General features: G+C 44.5%; 2 protein-coding genes across 2 annotated transcripts in view; one reads left to right on the forward strand and one right to left on the reverse strand.

Moving 5' to 3' along the window:
* Positions 1 to 1,804: 1,804 nt before the first annotated feature.
* On the forward strand, positions 1,805 to 6,419 carry T265_09052 (hypothetical protein; the record flags this gene model as incomplete). The annotated part of the gene is made up of 3 exons (XM_009175021.1): positions 1,805 to 1,851; positions 2,714 to 2,825; positions 6,300 to 6,419. The coding sequence occupies 3 exons, from the start codon at positions 1,805 to 1,807 to the stop codon at positions 6,417 to 6,419; spliced, it is 279 nt and encodes a 92-aa protein (XP_009173285.1).
* A 10,437-nt stretch (positions 6,420 to 16,856) lies between these two features.
* T265_09054 (hypothetical protein) overlaps positions 16,857 to 19,879 on the reverse strand; it is a gene marked incomplete at both ends in the record, with an annotated part of 42,308 nt that continues 39,285 nt past the window's right edge. Inside the window, 2 exons of the mRNA XM_009175023.1 lie at positions 16,857 to 17,578; positions 18,668 to 18,817. Coding sequence (XP_009173287.1) covers positions 17,429 to 17,578; positions 18,668 to 18,817 — 300 coding nt within the window. The remainder of the gene's footprint in view (positions 17,579 to 18,667; positions 18,818 to 19,879) is intronic.

Raw genomic sequence — 19,879 nt, forward strand, 5'->3', positions numbered from 1 at the left:
CCTATGAGTTGTACACACTTGAATGCGTTTCGGCTATTCGTTTTGTTCACATGCATAATCACCCTTTGGGTCGATTCGTTTGTCTGTATGCTTGCACGGACATGGGAGTTGAGTAACACTCTCTTAGGTATGAGTCACCAAACAGTATTATTTCATCATCAAATTTACATGACAACTTTTGGATTTATTGCACTAGGTGCGAGTCTTAGTCCTCACATTCATTAGTGAACAAATCTATCCGTTAGAATCACTACAAACTGTTCACATTTGCTATTAGATTACGACATGTTGGTGCGGTGATACTCAATTAGTATCCACACAACTTTCACAGCACACACTACATGATGTTGTGCTATTAACAAACTCAAGGTTTAGATAAGTTCAAAAGGTTACTGGAAACTCGGCAACTCGTGCCTGCCTGTTGAGCCCCAAGAAGGGCGAAACCGCTCGTTGGCTGTTGAAGAGCATTCATTAAGGCGTTACATCTAGGCAAAGACTAACGATACATTCACATATGTCCTACAATGTCACAAATGTCACTGTGCACCACTTATCGTTTTTAGATGGAGCTAACCTTCTTCATCATCCTCTAAAGGATTCATTACTTGCCGATGCAGTGTTGTATTGATACCTCGGATGCGTTAATTACTTGTAGATAAGGTGGCTGTCAATCTTGGTAGGGTCCACACAAAGCCTGCCTGTCCCCAAGAAGGGCGAAACCGCTCGTTGGCTGTTGAAGAGCATTCATTAAGGCGTTACATCTAGGCAAAGACTAACGATACATTCACATATGTCCTACAATGTCACAAATGTCACTGTGCACCACTTATCGTTTTTAGATGGAGCTAACCTTCTTCATCATCCTCTAAAGGATTCATTACTTGCCGATGCAGTGTTGTATTGATACCTCGGATGCGTTAATTACTTGTAGATAAGGTGGCTGTCAATCTTGGTAGGGTCCACACAAATTGGGCGAACACCACCAGTGTGCTTCAGAGATTGTTGGCATAAAGTCTAAGATCGGTGAAGAGATCAACGACTACCTCACTTAAAGCCAGGTCCACCGCTTACAATAACTTCAGAAATAAGCGAGAAAGTTCATGGAATTTCGAGCGATCACGACAAAAGCACACAAAAAACCTCTAGCTGCAAGTGAGACCACTTCATAGTTGTACCGTTGACTTTGTGAGAAAGTCAACTAGTGGTAATTGTTTTGCTGTGCGAGCAGGGTGATACTTTCACTTTGTTGCTGTTGTTGGACAGGGCATCTCGGAAAGTGAATTCAGGATGGTTGTAAAGACTGAAGTAACCGACCGGAGATTTTGGTGCATATTTTGCAGTCCTGCTGGATCACGCATGACGCCAGACTTGCTCCTCATGATCGGGTTGCAAGGGAACTCACAAACGTCTCCGTCGACTAGAATGCACCGCCTTCGAGGAATTAAGAGCATCTACTTCGATGTTCTTCATCAAACCTTACCTAATCGCTGTTCGAGAGCACCGACGAACTGTAGTAAACGTCAGCATAGTCTCGGATGGGAGCGTAGTGTCTGTGTGGAATGAGAAGAAGCAGAAGTATGGTGCTGATCAATATTCCCTCACCATAATCTCAGCTCTAAGTGCAATTCTTTGTGATGTCGACTTTTGGTCCACTAACCGACGATCATCTCTTATCGAGGGGTCTGCTTTCCCCAATCCACCAAGGTTGTTATTGGACTGGGACTTCCTAAGGTCGCAGTCAGTGACTTGTGTTTGCTTGCCATTGTGGGCTCTCTACGTACTTACGAAACTTTATGCGTGACGCATGGCGTTGAGTGTACATTTTTGCCATTTAATCTCACACCAGACCCAGTATGACGGACACTTTGTTGCCTGATGCGCGAGTCTTGACTGTGCTAGCGCACACTGCGCCTTGAAGAGCATCCACCATTGCTTGTCCTTTCTTTGGTTGTTGGTCCTTAGACGCGTGTTTCCATACCAAAGTTTTTACATACGTTGGGATTCATCTTATTTAACCGGAGCTGTTGGTGGCATGACTTCGAATGAGACGTTTCTCTCTTTTATCTCATATCCTCCTGTTACCCTTTCACATTCGTCGCTTGCATTCACATTTTATGTTTGTGATCATGCTCTTCAAAAGTAAATGATAACAGTACCAAAAATTATCATACCCAATGTCTTGTGTGATTTTCTATCACACAGCTGTAGGAATACAGGAAACAAGGTTTCCCACTCTAATGAAAATTTCCTGGGATATATCGCAACATAGGTGGAGTGGGTGCTCGACTGCGTGGTCGTTATTTTGGTCTGTACTGTGGTCTATCGCTATAAAAGATGCTAAAAAGATGAACGTTCTTACTCAATGTAGATTGCTGGCAGATCAGTCAATCTGCACACATACATACACGATGCATGCCAATAAGGAGACGCCATGAGCAGATTGGATGATTAGAAAATTGTACCAGCCGTTTGAGTTTTGTAGACATGCTCAAAGTGCGGCGCCAGAAACGCGTGTCTTCGCAGCCGGTCCAGACGTGGCAAGCGCATTGCGTTCGGATACAATAAACCCGAACCACCGACTCATCTGTCTTAAGGCGAACCGTTTTTAGAACCAAGCGTTATCCATCTGTCTTCAGAGATGATCCCCAGGGGCATTTAGTTTTGTGTTCTTACGGACAAACGAATAATCTTTAATCGTTCGTTTTTATTTCAGCTGGGCAACTGGTTGGTTGGCCCTTCGAATGCCATATGTGTATCACTTTCCGATCTCTATTCTATGTGTCAGCTCCGACGATACTAGACAAAACGCTAATTCAGCAGGCAAAGTAGTTCCTAGCGGGGTCTTCTAGTGAAACTACACTCGCCACATGACTAGGTTACGCAGATGAACGTAAGAATACGGGCATTTGGAATCCAATGGTTCTACATAAACAACATTTTCCGGGAAATTACGTAAACGGTCCTTCTGGAACTCAATACTTTCACTCTCAGCCAACGATTATTGCGATAAGAAATCTCGCGACCACAAATTGCTCTTGGCATTGTACTGACAGTGCATATACCACGAAAATTCCTTAGGCATCTTGGGTCATGTGATAGGCAGGTAGTAAAAGTTCATCGGAGTGGTAAATGTCACTTTTTAACATCATTAAGTAATATCCAACTGACAGCTTTGAACGAAGAAGAACGACGCAGTGGGAAGTTTTCAGTTTCCTATTTCGGGCCTGTATTTCATTGACATTTGAAAACATGGTGCACAGCAACTGTTTTGCGTAACTCGGCAGTCAAATGGACAAGGTCCAGCCGAAGTTGGCAGATTAACGCAACTGTATATTTTTGCATGCGGTTACGCGGAGACTCACGGAAGATTGAACGGTAGTAATTTAATTCACGTGACAGAGTGGTGTTGTTAGACACTTCATTATCCGTGATCGATATCCACAGACCACACTATGTGTTTCCTAATAACTATCTGATTAAATTTCAAACTCGAGGTTTGGTAATATTGAACTTTGATGTGAGGAACAATGATTCGCTGTGATAAACACACTGAGCACAGCCCCGAGCCACTCAAATTCGAGAAAGATCTTGCGTCAGGAATAAAAATACGGGTACGAATAACGTTAGAGGGAGAGTAAGAAATGAATGTACAAATAATAGTTGCAACCATGTTTCGGTAAATAACAAAAATAATGCGCTGACCGTCTCACAATCCAAGGGCAGTGAACATACTGGGCGAATCTAATCGATTTTCTTTGAACATCTCAGTTGCTTTTAACGTGATCATCGAGTTTTGAACGTGAATCGCTCCATTTACAGATGGGTTGGTTTGCTTTTCAGTTCTCTCATAGAGCTTGGGTCAGTAGACCAATCTTGTTACGGAGTGGGATGTGTCCCACGTGAAGGCCGGTCTCGTTTGGTGGAGAAAGCGTATTTCAGATGGACAACTATAAAAACATTTAGGATGCGTCCACAAGACTCAGTTATGTCTTTTATCAGATTGTTGGAGATATAACCCTACTGTTTCGACGTTTTATACAGCAAAATTGTCGTCAATGTGCCAAGTTCAGCGAAATGATCAATGACCATCTGATCAACTACTATCGTAGCCGTCATTCTTTCACCAGAGTATGAAAACAGTCTTCAAAGACAACACCCCTGCTGATAGGTTCCTAGACATCATCCATCGGTTAGGAGCGCAAGCTCTGAGCTGAGCCACTGAAAGCTTGTGTATTTGGTGAAAACTGGCTCAGATTGTTGAAGTGACTCTTATCAACTGACTAGCTCTCATTTATGCAGATAAGCGTGCTGACATGTATCGAAGTTGTCCAACACCAAAAAGTGCGATGAAAACTAATACAGAGCCAACCTGAAAGCTACTGTTGTCTTGTTTATCAAAAATTATGCGAGTAGAATATCCGTCCAACTGGATCGTTTAGAATGAACTTTCCATCATTGAATTTGGTAGCTTGCCATTGATTACCAAACAGAATATGATATTCGATCGATCCCATGTGTTGCATGCCTTTGTATGGACAAGAACTGTCGTTTTGAGAAATACTTACAGACCATGATTCCCGAATCGAACTGAGATAACTCGTTCATGTGAGTCCCTGCAACAGAGGATGTTTCGTTATTTTCGGCGGTGTAACCAGGTTATCAGACTGCTAGCTTTTTGCGTATCGGAGTCGGTAAACTTATCCCAATCTGGGATGGAGAACATCACATGTTCTCTTTGGACGTGACTTGAAGTACTCGCTGGAGTTCGAGGTCAGAGGAGTGCTGTTAACCTTACACAGATGATCGTGCGCAAAACGCAGGAAATGGGGCATCATCCATTGTCCGGAATTGCACATCCTCACGCTTTGTGGATGAGTTGCCTGAGTCAAAGGCTTCGGTGGGTGTGACAAAACCTACGTAAATGGAGGCAACCAAAAAGTTTTTTGGTAATATCCATTGGTTTAGAACTGTCTTCCACACAAGCAGGACAGGACAGAGAAGGGGAGTCCGGATATCAAGTATCTCAAATTTCCAAGCACTTAAGTATATCATTTCGTCAAACTCCACACAGAGGTTCCAATACACACATTTTTTATTCGAGAAAGTCTAAAAATTCCTTTTGTTACCCGTGTAAACGTTTCTCTCTTGCTTGCTTCAACGTCTGTACTCAAACTCACATCCGACAGAAAGAAACATTACCGCACTCCCTCCCTGTTCATGTATGTATGCACAGGTTTTAGGTTAGGACCTTAGAGGTTAGGCTCTACAGTCTTGTATCACCTACCTAGTTTTGAGGACACTATCCTGGTCCGGAAACCAGTGTGTCAAGGGTGTGTTTTTTTGGGTGGATATTCGTTACCAACAGTTTACGTGTGCTATCAGGTTGTTGAATTCACAATATCTGAGCCTTAGTAGTGGCAGTTAGTAGTTTCAGCATACGGAACATCCCACCGAGCTTCTGTTAAACTGAGGGCTGAAATTCTACACCCACTTCCACGGACTTCTTCAGAAGATACTTGCGCCTGACATGATTCTAGTTTGAAAGAAAATTGGGTAGCTGTGACACAACGAGGATTAAACTGCTCCTGAGCTTACGCTAGGACCTCTGTCAGTCTTAATTTTCTACACTGTGGGAAAGGCCTTGCAACCCAATAAAAGGCGCTCACAGACAGGAGCAGACCCATATGGATCATTCTCCGGTCAGTCATTGATGGTATGGTTCGGTGTAAGACTGTCGTCCCTACTAGAGCACGGTATGGACACGAAACACGAAACAGGATGAGCAAAAACGGATGTACACTTCTGTAGACACGTCAACTAATTCGATGCTGCTGTGTTTGGTCGTATAGTTACAGAGTTGTGAGGTTAAAGCTAAGAGTAAGACGAATGTAATTTATCTCCCTTATCAGGTCTCGTCCGTGCACATAGCCGACTTTTTTTCCCTATTATCGACCGACTGGATTACGAGGATCTAGACTTGAATAAAAACATCCCATGTGGAATTAACGCGAAATTAGCGCTCTCGAGGTTACGCCCCACAAGGAAACCTTAAAGGGTATGGATGGTTTGACATGGTTTCAGCTGGAGCAACGAGCTTATCGACTCGAACGCCTCCAACTGAGTGCAAACGACTGTGGACAGAGTTCTTATCTCAAACTATTATGGTGGTCTTGAATTTCGGGAGTACCGGCTTCACAAGTAGTATCTTCCGTGATCGGTTAATTAGAGCTTCATCAGTTCGTTTGCCACACAACTATTGCGAACCGAATTCCTTTGTATTAGCTCATGTTAAATTTCAGCTTGCTCCACCCTACTCGGCTGTAGCCGGACCCAATCCCGCTTGTCGATCACGGCGAGCTACCACTGTGGGGCAGTTGCCCACATCCGCCGTCATCGCTCAAACTCATTCGCTATTGTAGTCGACCTGATCAACTCCAGTCATCATTACCACCATCCCGACTGCCCTATGACTGGTAATTCTGCCGATGTGCTCCAATACACACACAAAGTTCTTACGACTGATACAATGTCAAAATCAATATAAACGATTGAGGGGAGAGGGTCGCAGTGGCCAATGGTGAAACAACAAACGAGGGATTCAGATGCGTTCCAGGTGAGTCTCTCGTAAAACCAGATTTGTTTGCAAATGAATGTATTTCGCCCATTTCGTGCAATTTTGTTTCAAGTAGAACATAAGGTTTACGGAAACTGGGGGACTGCGTCTACCCGACGAGCCCTAAGAGGGGCGAAACCGGTCGTGGGCTGTCGAAGAGTTTTCAGCAACCTTAGGAGTAGCGCGTTAAGAAAAGAAGGCAGGGAGTTAACTGAGAGTAGGAGGTGTGTGTGTAGGAGGTTCAAAGTCAAAACACAGCGTAGTGGAATAGGATGTTATAATCTGACGTTTCGGTTGCCGTGGGAAACCTTTTTTAATGATTTCTATATTCCATATTATACACCACATGACGTTCAATCTTTTTAGCACTATCCGAGCCAAAACTGGACCAGAACTCCGGAAAGTAAGAGACATCGAAGTACTCGTTGCAAACCGCAGCTAAAGTAGTCGGCCGCATGGTATCAGGGCGGTGAATGAGGTTACGGGGAAACGATAGAGGTGCATAGAAAGGACAGGATATGACGGAGAGAAATGACTTGAAAGGTAGTAATCCATATTATAACATGACGTTCAATCTTTTTAGCACTATCCGAGCCAAAACTGGACCAGAACTCCGGAAAGTAAGAGACATCGAAGTACTCGTTGCAAACCGCAGCTAAAGTAGTCGGCCGCATGGTATCAGGGCGGTGAATGAGGTTACGGGGAAACGATAGAGGTGCATAGAAAGGACAGGATATGACGGAGAGAAATGACTTGAAAGGTAGTAATATGACGTATGAAATCCCGACACACAACTTTGAGTCACCCTCAGGTTTACCCATCCCAAACATCAAAAAGGAAAAAATTGTGTTCGAAAGTCTACGATAATACTTACGCAGTTTGGCAAAATTAGACGATAAATGTTCATGGCGTCAGCAAGTGCGTGATTTTGTCACTGCCTGGCAGAGTGCAGCGTTGAAGTTTGCACACTAGATAACGACAAGAGGCATAATGGCTCCGTGCTATGAGTTGGTGCCGTCCATTCCGAAATCTCTGTCGAGATTCCAGTTGGCGGTGCAACCTCAAGGGTATCGTGGAACAGGTCCAACAGACTGCACGAACGGATAACTACGTACACTGACACACACGCGAGCCTGTTTGAAAACTTCGGGCGGTAAATTTTGAGATTTCTGTGTAATGGCGGATGTTATTTAAGACGGACCGCCGATTATGGATGATTTTCTGTTTGTTACACGCAGCGAAAACCCATAATTCTGTGAGGATTTGCTTGGTTCTTCAAGAGAATCTCAATTTAGGCACAATATACTTTTTTCTGTTCACCCCTACATTTTACATGCAGTTCAACGAACCGAGTAGAATTTACACAGTTCAACAGAGGCAAGCTTGTCCACAGCGAGTGTGCATTTTTTCCAGCCAGCATTTTTTCACTTGCGCGGAGAACGCACGTGTTTATTTAAGCACATCCTCAAAAGGCGTGCGATCGCTCTAACCGAATCGGTTCTGCATTTCAGCGGTGTGTTTCTCATTAAAATTGGATTTTTTTGTTCTGGCGTTATTAGCACTGCGTGAAACAAGTTCTACAAACATGCACTTATCTCGCTTGAGTCCCTGGTCTAGTCTATAATAACGAAACCAGCGTGGGCATTTTCTATCATTGTTGTTGCCTACAATGGTACCAGAAACCAGCTTCGTCGCTTGCTTGCGTTTCGTATTAGACCGTCGTGCATGTGGACCATGTGTGGTGTACATCTGATAGTGTTTGGCAAACATCTGGCTATTGGGGTGAATGGCATCCAGATCTGGCGAATATCGGAGTGGTAGAGCCCTTGGCACCACCGGTAACAAATGATGCGTACGTTCAGCAACGTCTCCAACTTCACTGATCCATGCCTAACAGGAGAAGGGGTGTAGTTCCCAAGACAGTAATTTACATAGATACCTAAAAGGCTCATCAAGTTCAGATGAACCCAGGTGCATGACTGCCTCGCAAATAGTTAACGATATAATGAGAGAACTACTTAGTTTTATTGACTTACACATTGAGACGACCTTGATCATCACGCTGGTCTCAAACTGAGTTATCGGGGTGCGTGGTAGTGACCACTTACTCGGTTCAGTAAGCGGGAGCTGGGACTGGCTGTAGTTCTCAGCAGTAAACACCATGTGCCGACAGGGTAGACAGACGTTTCGTAAGTTCCCCGAGCTCCAAATTGCTTTTGTCAGCAAAGGTAAGTGACAAGTTAATAGTGTGAACGACCCCAGCGCTTTTCAGGAGGTTCTTCAACATTTCCCGGGCCACCCATACATTCAGTAAATGCATCTGCTATACGACTGGCAGGCTGCCCCCGTCGCTCATTCCCGTTGAGAATGGCTTCTATAGAGGTGAGCAGTGATGAGCAGCTGTTTTGTGTAGTTTCTGGCGGAGTCATCCTTCAGCTGTAGCACCCTTTAAGTGCCTAACTGCCATGTCGCCCGAAGGTTGCATGAGGGCTGGGATACTGCCAGGTTGCCCAAGCCTAGACGGGAGAAGTCGAGAGGCAGAGGTCGGGTTCGAACCACGGACCTTCCGGTCAGTAAATTCGCGCTCTAACCACTTGGGCTATCTCGCCCCCTGGCAGACTCAACCCGCCCGTTTTCCGGCGTGCACAGCTCAAGTACCTGGATGGGGAATCCAGTGTTCGCTGGGATGGTCCACCATTCCAAATCCCGGCTCCTTATACTGGTGGGATAAATGTTGAACTCAGCCATATTCTTGCAGTGCAACATCCGCCTTGATCGGGAGTCATACATGAAATTTGTAAAATAAAACTGCGTTAGCCGGCCGTAAGACTATTCAGCTGAGAATAGTTTTCATCTACAACAATCGTTCGGATAACGCCCACATGATACATCAAACAAAAAGTCTTCTACAGACACATAGCAAACCAGTGGCTTAAGGCGGATAAAAGAGTAAAATACCGCCCAATAGGAGCTTGTAACATCAATGGGATCTATGTTACACTGGTGTGTTGAGTTCAATCGGATCAGATCACCATACTTAGGAAACACTTTACGTGTACAGTTAGACGTGTATGACAGAACTTTTAAACTATTATTTCCACAAATAGACACCCATGGATCCAAACCGATTCAAAAAATCTCGTATGCCATGTAAATCGCACACAGGATGGCCTAAGATGGGTAGCGTATCACGTAACACGTCATCAACAGTCATATCAATCCGGGGTTTAACCCGCTTGCATATGCGCGTACCCGGTGGAGCTTGGGATAGTGACCCCGTTTCGACCAAATGTTTCGCCGCAGACACTCTGATGGCGGACCTAACTCGTCCCTGTTTGATGCTGAAGGTCATCCACTCCAGGCCAGCTACTGGATAAGGTTAACGACCAGGGACGATACCCAAATTCGGTCATCTTGTTTCGCGTTCTGAAGATGCAGCTGTTTCCACAAATACAAAATGCATGATGGAAAGCATGCAACAGTTCTCTTGCACTGCCGGAGTATTCAGAATCGCCTAAAAAAGAAGTATTGTGATTTCTTGGTTTATCCCGTACGTTAAAGTTTACCGGGAAGTTTGACTAATTTGGATACATCGTTTTCTTTTCATTCTTATCGTAGAGAACCTAATAAATGTCAGGTATGTAAGGCTTGGACTTGACGATGTAATTATGAAACGAGATGTGGTTAATCGTGTAAATAAATCCACGAGGTTGACGGAAACTCGGGGACTGCGCCTACCTGATGAGCTCCAAGAAGGGCGAAACCGGTCGTGGACTGTTGAAGAGTTTTCAGCAACCTTGTGAGTAGTTTCCTTTATGAAACGGGCTCTCAGCTGTTTGGCCTCCAAAAAATCGTGTAAATAAAATACTCCAGGTTGACTGAAACTCGGGGAGCCCCGAGAAGGGCAAAACCAGTCGTGGGTTGTTGAGGGATTTTCAGCAGCCTTGTGAATATTTTCCTTTATGAAAATATACTGCGATATCTCGAATATCGTGCTAACTGAAACATGAGGCGGCTCGGGTGCAGTACATTCAGTTGTAGAAGAGCATAAACGAGAGATTCAGTCGAGTTTCTCGTGAAAACCAAATTTATATGCAAACGAGTGTATTTCTCGAAAATAGTCCTATTTGGGTTCAAGTAGAACATAAGGTTGATGAAAACTCGGGGACTACGCCTACCTGATGAGCCCCAAGAAGGGCGAAACCGGTCGTGGACTGTTGAAGAGTTTTCAGCAACCTTGTGAGTAGTTTCCTTTATGAAACGGGCTCTCAGCTGTTTGGCCTCCAAAAAATCGTGTAAATAAAATACTCCAGGTTGACTGAAACTCGGGGAGCCCCGAGAAGGGCAAAACCAGTCGTGGGTTGTTGAGGGATTTTCAGCAGCCTTGTGAATATTTTCCTTTATGAAAATATACTGCGATATCTCGAATATCGTGCTAACTGAAACATGAGGCGGCTCGGGTGCAGTACATTCAGTTGTAGAAGAGCATAAACGAGAGATTCAGTCGAGTTTCTCGTGAAAACCAAATTTATATGCAAACGAGTGTATTTCTCGAAAATAGTCCTATTTGGGTTCAAGTAGAACATAAGGTTGATGAAAACTCGGGGACTACGCCTACCTGATGAGCCCCAAGAAGGGCGAAACCGGTCGTGGGCTGTCGAAGAGTTTTCAGTAACCTTGTGAGTATAGTAGTTTCTGAAAATCCGCCAGGCGTTTTGTTATGAGTTGGACTCATGAGCTGGATGTAGCACATTCAGTCACAAGTTGCTTTTTGTGGAAGTTTTCACCATTGTTGTGCACCGGGTGAATATGAATCAAGGTAATCCTTTGGTTTAGTTGGTACAATCAGATGTGTCAGGAAATGTGACGGGAAATGAGAAGAATCAAGCGTTAATCCTGGGGAACACTTGGCTCTGCAGTAAGAGGCGAGAACTGCAAACCAAAGGGACAGTAAACTGATTCTGCTACATCTACCCGACGAGTCCCAACCGGGACGGAATACGCAGTGCATTGTTTCCTGGGACTAACCACATCCTGTTGTGTGATAACTTAAGTCTTACAAACTTATATAACATATGTTCTCTTAATTGTAATACACTTGGCTAAATGATGTTCGTGAAACTAGGATTTTCCACTTAGTTCCCTCCTGCATTGAAACCACCTAGTTATCTCACCAATTGACTGAGTTATTGTACTAGAGACATTGCAAACCCATCAAAACTTGCAAACCTATTGTTCGTATACACATACGGGCTGTCAAGGCGCTCTTTCCAGAGACATACCCACAATCGACTGGCATATAGGCAACCATGGACGCGCGGAGGCTGCTGAATATTTCGATTTGTCACATTCGTCGTGTCTCATCGATCGGAATTGACTGGGTTCATGCATACGTGCGACTGATTGCAACCGTCGGGCGCCAGTGCAGCTTTGCATCGAAGCACGTACAGTGCGAATGTGTTGCTAACGCAGCTAACACCACAATGTGGGTTAGTTCACATCGAACAGACAGACTGCGTCACTCAAGGTGGTCGTTTGGCAGAGATTCTGCGCGATATTTGACAATCAGCAAAACAATAAAGCAGTCAAGCAACTACACACATGCTAGTCGCACCCCGGATTTTAGCTATGTGATATTAACCTCTGTATGGGTGTACTAAACGACAAAATATGTTCGCATTACGTGACCATATGCGATATACGTACTGAAGGTTAGTGTCCAGGGCGTTTCATAAACAATGGTGTCTAGCTAGAAATTTGACGGAGCTTATATTCCTACAGCAAGCAGCAAGTCTTAGATACACACAGATGTCACGAAATGATTTTTATCCCACGACCGACTGGGGAAGAAAAATGACTGAGACCTTGGTAACCTTACAAAAGTGGGTGCTACTGGGAAACAAAAGGAAATTTGGTTTCAAGTAGAACATAAGGTTGATGGAAACCCGGGGACTGCGCCTACCCGATGAGCCGCAAAAAGGGCGAAACCGGTCGTGGGCTGCCGACGGACTTTCAGCAACCTTATGAGTAGTACATTACAAAAGGACATTTAATTTTAACGCACAAGCTCTGATGGGACACTTCGAATAGGCGGTAAAGACGGAGGTTATTCAGCTCCTCTACTGAACCTTAGGCTTCATAATCGAAATACAACGCTCAAGCATAGGGTTCATTAGATTATTTTTGATAGCTCGGGTGTATCCTCAACCCATGCGATTTGTGACGAAACGTCAGCAAGCGAACTGACAATTTCGGCGAACAAATGAACACCCACTTGATATACAACCAAGTGATTCTGGTTCGGTTATCTCTTGAATGGCGAGATTTCTATGCCGAGCCGACTCTCTCCAAATGCCTTGTCTAGCAGCATTACAGTAGGTACTGATTCAACGAAATGATGAGGCTGGGCTTTGCGCTCACCGCTGGTAACAATGGGTCAAAAGCGTCCCTTTCCGGGCCAAAATAGGAATGGTGCGATCAAGTTTACCGGTTACGTGCCAACCGCGTTCGCCGGTTATGACATCACTAGCAGAAGTTTCTTCCGTCACAGCAACAAGCCTTAGTTCACTCAAGTCATACAGCAATCACCGCTGTGACAACCCAAAAGCGGATACAGCGCTGCGTCACTATTCTGTTGATTACGTCACAGTCGACTGGCGGAAATCGATCAAAGAGAGCTCGCTTCAATCCAGGTTTCTATCAGATTACGGAGCTGTTCGCCAATCTTCGCTTGTTTCATTGGATGTTCAACTGTATTTGCTTATGATTGGTTCACTATTTGTTTGGAGTCATCAATTCTTCGTTTGTTCGAGGTCCCTAGCTGTCTTAACTTGCAATATTGAATATACCAACAGAACGTTATTAATTGGATGATCAAGACTTTCAAGTGTAAATCTCTGGCGAATGGTTGAATGAAGGCTTCACAAGTCTGTATCACTATAGGCAGATCGCGTTGTCAGCTGGTCTCACATTGGGTTCTACGTGACCGCTAATCCTACACAGTTAGTGCAAGTGACACGTTGACCAACATTGTTTAGCGATTTCACAGCCGTTAGAGCACGACTTTGAACTTGTATCCTTTGACGCATTACCAATACGCGGCATCCGAGCGTCCTATTGAGCAGATGCTGCTAACTAGCTCGTGGTATGTTCTCGCAGGGCTTCGAAGGCGTAGTTTCCGCATGGAAAGATTCGTTCTTAGAGCCTGGGTGGCGACGCGACGGTACTTTTATGAAACGAATGAATCAGATCTTGAATATTCTTGCCTGCCCAGGGCTGAGGCGTACTAGTGCAGAATCGCAGACGTGCATGGTGGTCGTCAGCCCCCGAAATTTGTCACCAAGATTGACTTTTATCTTCTAGCTAGGTTTGATTAATAACCACAGAATCAGAATCAACAAAACAGCGAAAACATCACCTAATAGGATCTCGACGTCTAGTTATAAGGCGTCGGATCAACCCATGTTCTAGCTTCAGTACATTCGTAGAACGTGATCGACAGTGCGTTGCAATCCACAGCATACACACAATATTTATTATTGTTGCCTTGCTACAGTCCGCTTCACAACAACTGAAGGAAGCAGACTGTATGCGAACAGATCAGACTGATTTGTAAATGTGCTATTTTTGCACCGCTGTTATGGGCATTGATTTTGAGTGCATCACATGCTGTTCACAAAAAACTTACGATTCCACATTCTAGCAAATTTCTGATCGACATATTACACCTTCAATCTGTATTGCAACTGTGACGTCCAAATGAACGGTGTTGCGCGCAAATAGCACGTCGATTTGTCTACTAAGCCGAGTCCAACCAAAGATAGTTTGCTGAAGTGACGAAAAAATGCATCGGCGGTGATTACAATATTAACTTTTTGAAAAAAAATCCGGCTAGTGAATCTGAATCAACCGCAGCGAACAACTGCATTGTGGTCTCAGAAAATTTATTCTATTCGGTTCTGGAGGAAGGGTCTCCCGAGATAGAAATCGCCATTGGAGGTAACCGCGTCCCACCAAAACGGTTCATGGGAGGAATGCTGAAAATTAAGATTTAATGATATTGGCTTTTGTCTGATAGACAGTTTCACATCGATTTAGACAAGATAAGCAGATGCGTGCTGTCCAGACCTGACTGTATGCGTCTCAGTAATGGATTTCAGGAGTGACAAATATCCAAACTATTTGTTACGATCAATGTGCTAAATCCTGTAAGCCTGACAGAAGAACTCCGCACAGAACTGCCAGCTGAGTGCAGAAGAAGCTACTCTTATCAATCGCGGAAACATCCTAGTCAGGAAGGTGGTCTCCAAACGTCTTCTTGAGGAGTACAGCACAGGGTGTCTGCATCCTATATAACAATGCCTCGATCGGAAGAACGAACAAAGCCGACAGATGAAGATGAGGCATTTGATATTACAGCGATTAATTTTAGTGTTCCAGTAGCCAACCGCCCTTTCTATAAACTAGAGGAGATGTGTCTAATTAGACAATATTGTCACACACTCGCCGCTTACCATGGAAGGAAAACAAAACTCAATTCAAAAGCTCAAGGCCGTCCGCGAACTTGCAGCACTCAATGAACCAGCGCACCCAAATCAAATTAACGGTGAGAAGTGAAGATATGGGTTTATTCAATCTAGATTTCGTCCTCTCAGTGAAGCAGATATGTGCTGAAAACAGTGAAACCCTCTGCAGCTCTTTCATCCTTATTGGGAATAATCAGCAGTACGCATCTTCTGAAAGTCAGAGGTTCGAACCCGGCCAGTGATTGAACGCCTAACCGTTTGCCCACGAGCAGTTGGTCAGCGGTGTGATGAACCTTCACTTAGGTCATGACAAAACGAAATCCTAGTTGGAAATTTACCAAGTCTCCTCATACAACTATCAGAACATGCTTGTGCTACATTACATCTAAAGTAAACTTGCACTTTTGGTTTGAGTGATGTATCCGTCAGATTGGGCTTACTTCACCACCGGGATGTGGGAAAACATCAATGCACTGTAAAATGGTCCCGTTGTCTATACGGAAACAGAAGTGCCGCAAAAACAAAAGTGCATCTGAGGTTGATTTATTCAGATATTTACTTACACTTGCGTTATTTAGCCTAGCTGAAATTACCCAGGAACTCGAGATAGTCCAGTGGTTACTGCGCGAACTTACTGACCGGAAGGTTCTGGTTCGAATCCAACCTCTGCATCATCATCATTGACAGCACGGCATCAGTGTTCAATACCGATGCTTCACTGCTGTACAACCATGACTTATTTGAAAGCCTTATTGTAAAGAAAAGAATAAAGGTGGACGGGGAAGGGACTTAGTGCTAGCTTAACACAATCATTCCGAGGTGACTACTCCTCCAGACATTCACACAGGCAATCTGGAAAGAAACTGACAACAAGAACGCCACTGGCATCGGTTAGCAGCCATATCTTGTAGTGTCTCCAACCAGGCACAGTGAGGATCACGCGGTCCCCACCCTGGAAGGCGAGTAGCACCGACAGCACCTACGCGTTTCGTGATCTCCTTCATACTCCTCTGCCAAGTCAAGGGTTGGCCACCTCTCTGCATCTCGAATGCCCATGTCTAAGCTTGGGCAACGTGAGAGTGTCTAAGCCCAAATGCTTCCTTCGGGTGGCATAACAGCTAGGCCCTGAAAGGGTGCTACAGCTGAGCGATTGTCATTTACTCCGAGAGCTATGCTTAGGCGTCCAACATAGCAAACCAGCCTGATAAGACTAGAAGCTACAGTTGTATACCAGGCAGGAGGTTTTCGTAGCTAACAGAAAGTATGACTCAGTGTAGTGTGCGCTCGGCTTTCCTTTCTCTCCCGGAAGAAAAAGCTAATAAAATGAGTCATACATGACAATGAACCATACTATTCTTCGGAAAAACAGAGAAGGACCAGACAACCTAGCTAGTTAGTGACTGTCGTGCACGTGCGTCCACGCAGTCAAGCTATATGAAATCGTTTTTGTCAAGTACGGATAGTTGTAGGTCAGAAAATCATTCCAAGGTTCACACGACTTGGCAACATTTGCCGTTGTCCGTTTAGTGACTCCATATGGTACACATATTCTGATTAGCACAACTGAAGAATGATTTATCAACTAGTTGGTGTACCTTTGTCCCGTTGCGCACTCCATGAGCATAACACGTTCGTGAGCATCTTCGAAGCAAGAGAATGAGGACACGCAAAAAGTGTGCATTTGAATTCAAAACACCTTATATGTCACTCCGCCCATATTTCTGTCTAGGTGACTGCCAAAAAAACAAGCCACTTTCACTTTGTTTCTTGTACAAAATGCCAACAAATACAAACAGAAATGGGTGGGCCAGTTTGTGGATGGGTTGGGATGCCACAAAATGAAGGCCTGCGCATGTGAAACCGGATGCTCCATAGGGCTACATACAGTTCAGGAGATAAAACAGAATCCCGGACCGGTCGTAAAGCAGGCGGATAGTAAGAGGGGCGTCGCACACAAGAACAAATAGTTTTGTCAGCCAGATTCAGTTTTACGAACTGGGGAGAGGAAAACTAACTGGAAAGCAAAGCATACAGTGTGTGGACTGACGTACTCGCGGTTTTTCGACTGCATCGAAACATGGGAGCGCTATGGATTTTGCCACAGTGAGAAACAATTCACATGGGAGAAGAGAAATAAGAACGGGGACAAGTTGGAAATCATCACTGATGTTCGGAATTATGTACATTCACGGGATCTAAATACGTCACCTGTGAATTTGACAGGAAAATTTGTGGAGGAAGATCTTGGCGCGCTGAACAGTAGAAAACGATGTGGTCGGCCAAAGGAACTTCAGTCGGTTCGTTCCTCAGCGTGGTACCGTTCGTTCAGACGGGCTAGAAGAGTCCGTATGTCCGCGCGTTTTTGGCCTACAGTATCGTCGGAAAACCAACTGGACATCTCATTTTGAAAGTAATCTTTTGTGTAGCTTTGCACTGGTTGCTATATGGGAAGGGAAGGAAACGGTAGAAAGTATAATGTGACAGCAAACCAACAAAAACTGGATAATATGGGACTCGTACGATCCCCGGTCAGCTAATACTGCGCTACGAGATCCCTTCCTTCCTACTGCGATAAATGTCGAGAAGACGTGAGGTCTGAGAAGAGGAGGGTTACATCTGCTAAAAGACTATACAACTAATACGATATGTAAGACGCTCCACAAACTTGAGTGCCGCTTTTTGGATTGTAAGTAGCATGTTCCGTAAGTGCATGCTCAATATGGGCGACCTTGCGCTTTGTGGTTACAAAGTACATGCCGCGGGATGAGACGACACCAATCGGTTCATCCAACAACACTTATGTCTTCTTTACCTCTTCAAAGACCAAAAACAGGTCGATGAGACACTAAGCAACCGGAATCTTCTATGTCAAAGCATGGAGCATTCAAAAAATGAATTCAAAACACTGATTGAGAAAACTTAGGGTTGTGGTTTTTTTAATATCCTTTAGACGTGCGCCTTCCACGCAACTCCACGAAAGACGGGGATTCTGACACTGCGGTCACTCAGGATTAGACAGGGGGAGAATACCTGGAGCACTTTCTGGTTAGTGATTTGCTCACTAGCTCAAGCTCCATTGTGGAAACGGCAGCGATTTCACGTCTTCAGTTTTCTAACACGTAATAAGGCGTTTATTTGAATTTGGTTCGAAAAAATAGCATACAAGTGGCGAGCGGAAAGTCAGACGCAAACACAACTCGAATAGATCCATCAGGGTAAATTAGAGAACTAATTGCCGAAAGCACAGACTGATAGAGGGAATAGGATGGCTACAAATGACATAAAATGGATACAAACAAACAGAACATGGTCTGAAAGGCGTCTGAATCCCATGCTCAAGAAAGATAAATAGGCCTACCTGACACGAGCGGTTCTAGCCGGTATATATTTCATAGCCAACTATTCTAAACAGTTCCGTAGATAACTTACTGTAGGGTACAAAGCAATCTAATGGCCACGGGCAATAGAACACATGAAAAACACATACAAAAAATAAGAAACCAACTGCACCAAAGGGGAATGAACTAACCTTGAAAAACATCTCGACATAATGTAACAAATAGATTCCGCAATCCACGAGATTACTCTGGCTTGGTACTCGCGGACTGAAACCACGAATCGTGTCCTTATCGAAATGCAGGGGTCCGTCTTGTTCCGATCTTCGTGAATCCCATTCAACCTGGAGGTAGCTAGTGGTTTGGACAGATGAACAGGATGAGCACATGAACCAAAGATGGGAAGTTAACTGTTACAGAATCTTCATATTTGTGTCCAGTGACATAGGTTAGCAATGAGAGCCGTTTGACAAAATGCAGCCTACAATGGGGTAAACCTCAGATAGTGTTCTAGAATGTTCTAAAGTAATCAATGGTGTTGGAAGTTATCTAGGCTCTCTTAGTTTGACAACAGCAATGTGCGAACCCGTTGATGGTGTGACAGAGCAACGCTGGTTGAAAGCAAGTGCATTCGCAGTGAACTCAGTAGTTGACAGCCTGAGTACAGAAATAATTCCAATTTAAATCCGTTGTCAGGTGCCTTTTAAAGTATCCAGAAAGACGGTTGCTTGACTACTGTGAATCAGTTGCTGGATCGATCCAGTAAAATGCTGCTCGCATAAGGGTGATTGGAGTTAGCATCCATGAAAGAAGCGATCACAGAAAGTGGACATGCAATCCTGTTTCTAAACGTCCTGTGGGATGTTTGTCTCGGAATAATCCTACAAGGTACATTATTGTGAAGTACCCACTGACAGATCACCCATGGTTCAGTTCAGCTTGCTAACTGACTGTCGTTCGGGTTCCCGCAGCTTATGAATGTGGATAGTGTAGAATTGTGGATGCGAAGAAAAACAATAAAAGAACAAAATGAGGAAGAATAACTGGGTAGTGATCAAGGACAACAGAACGAACATGACACGACCACCGGTTGCGCCAGTCTAGCCAAGACTCATTGTTCATACTCCATATCTAGGTAATGGGCTGACTACCTACCTTAGCAAACAGGACACCGAGAGGCACTCGATCGCCTAACATACAGGGCACACGGCCGAGCCAGCGTAGTCGGTGCATCCCCATCAACTTATCAATTATCCGAGCGGCGGATGTGTTGCCAAAAACCATTCATCGCATTTCAGCGTTGCTAATTCCATGCTCCCGTGATACATGTGCAATGCATCGAAGATAACAACGGTCAAAGAAAAGCAATCTTCCCTTGAATGGAACGCACAGCGTCCAGGTTTCAC

The sequence above is a fragment of the Opisthorchis viverrini genome (genome assembly GCF_000715545.1).
Source record: "Opisthorchis viverrini unplaced genomic scaffold opera_v5_253, whole genome shotgun sequence".
Lineage (NCBI taxonomy): Eukaryota > Metazoa > Platyhelminthes > Trematoda > Opisthorchiida > Opisthorchiidae > Opisthorchis > Opisthorchis viverrini.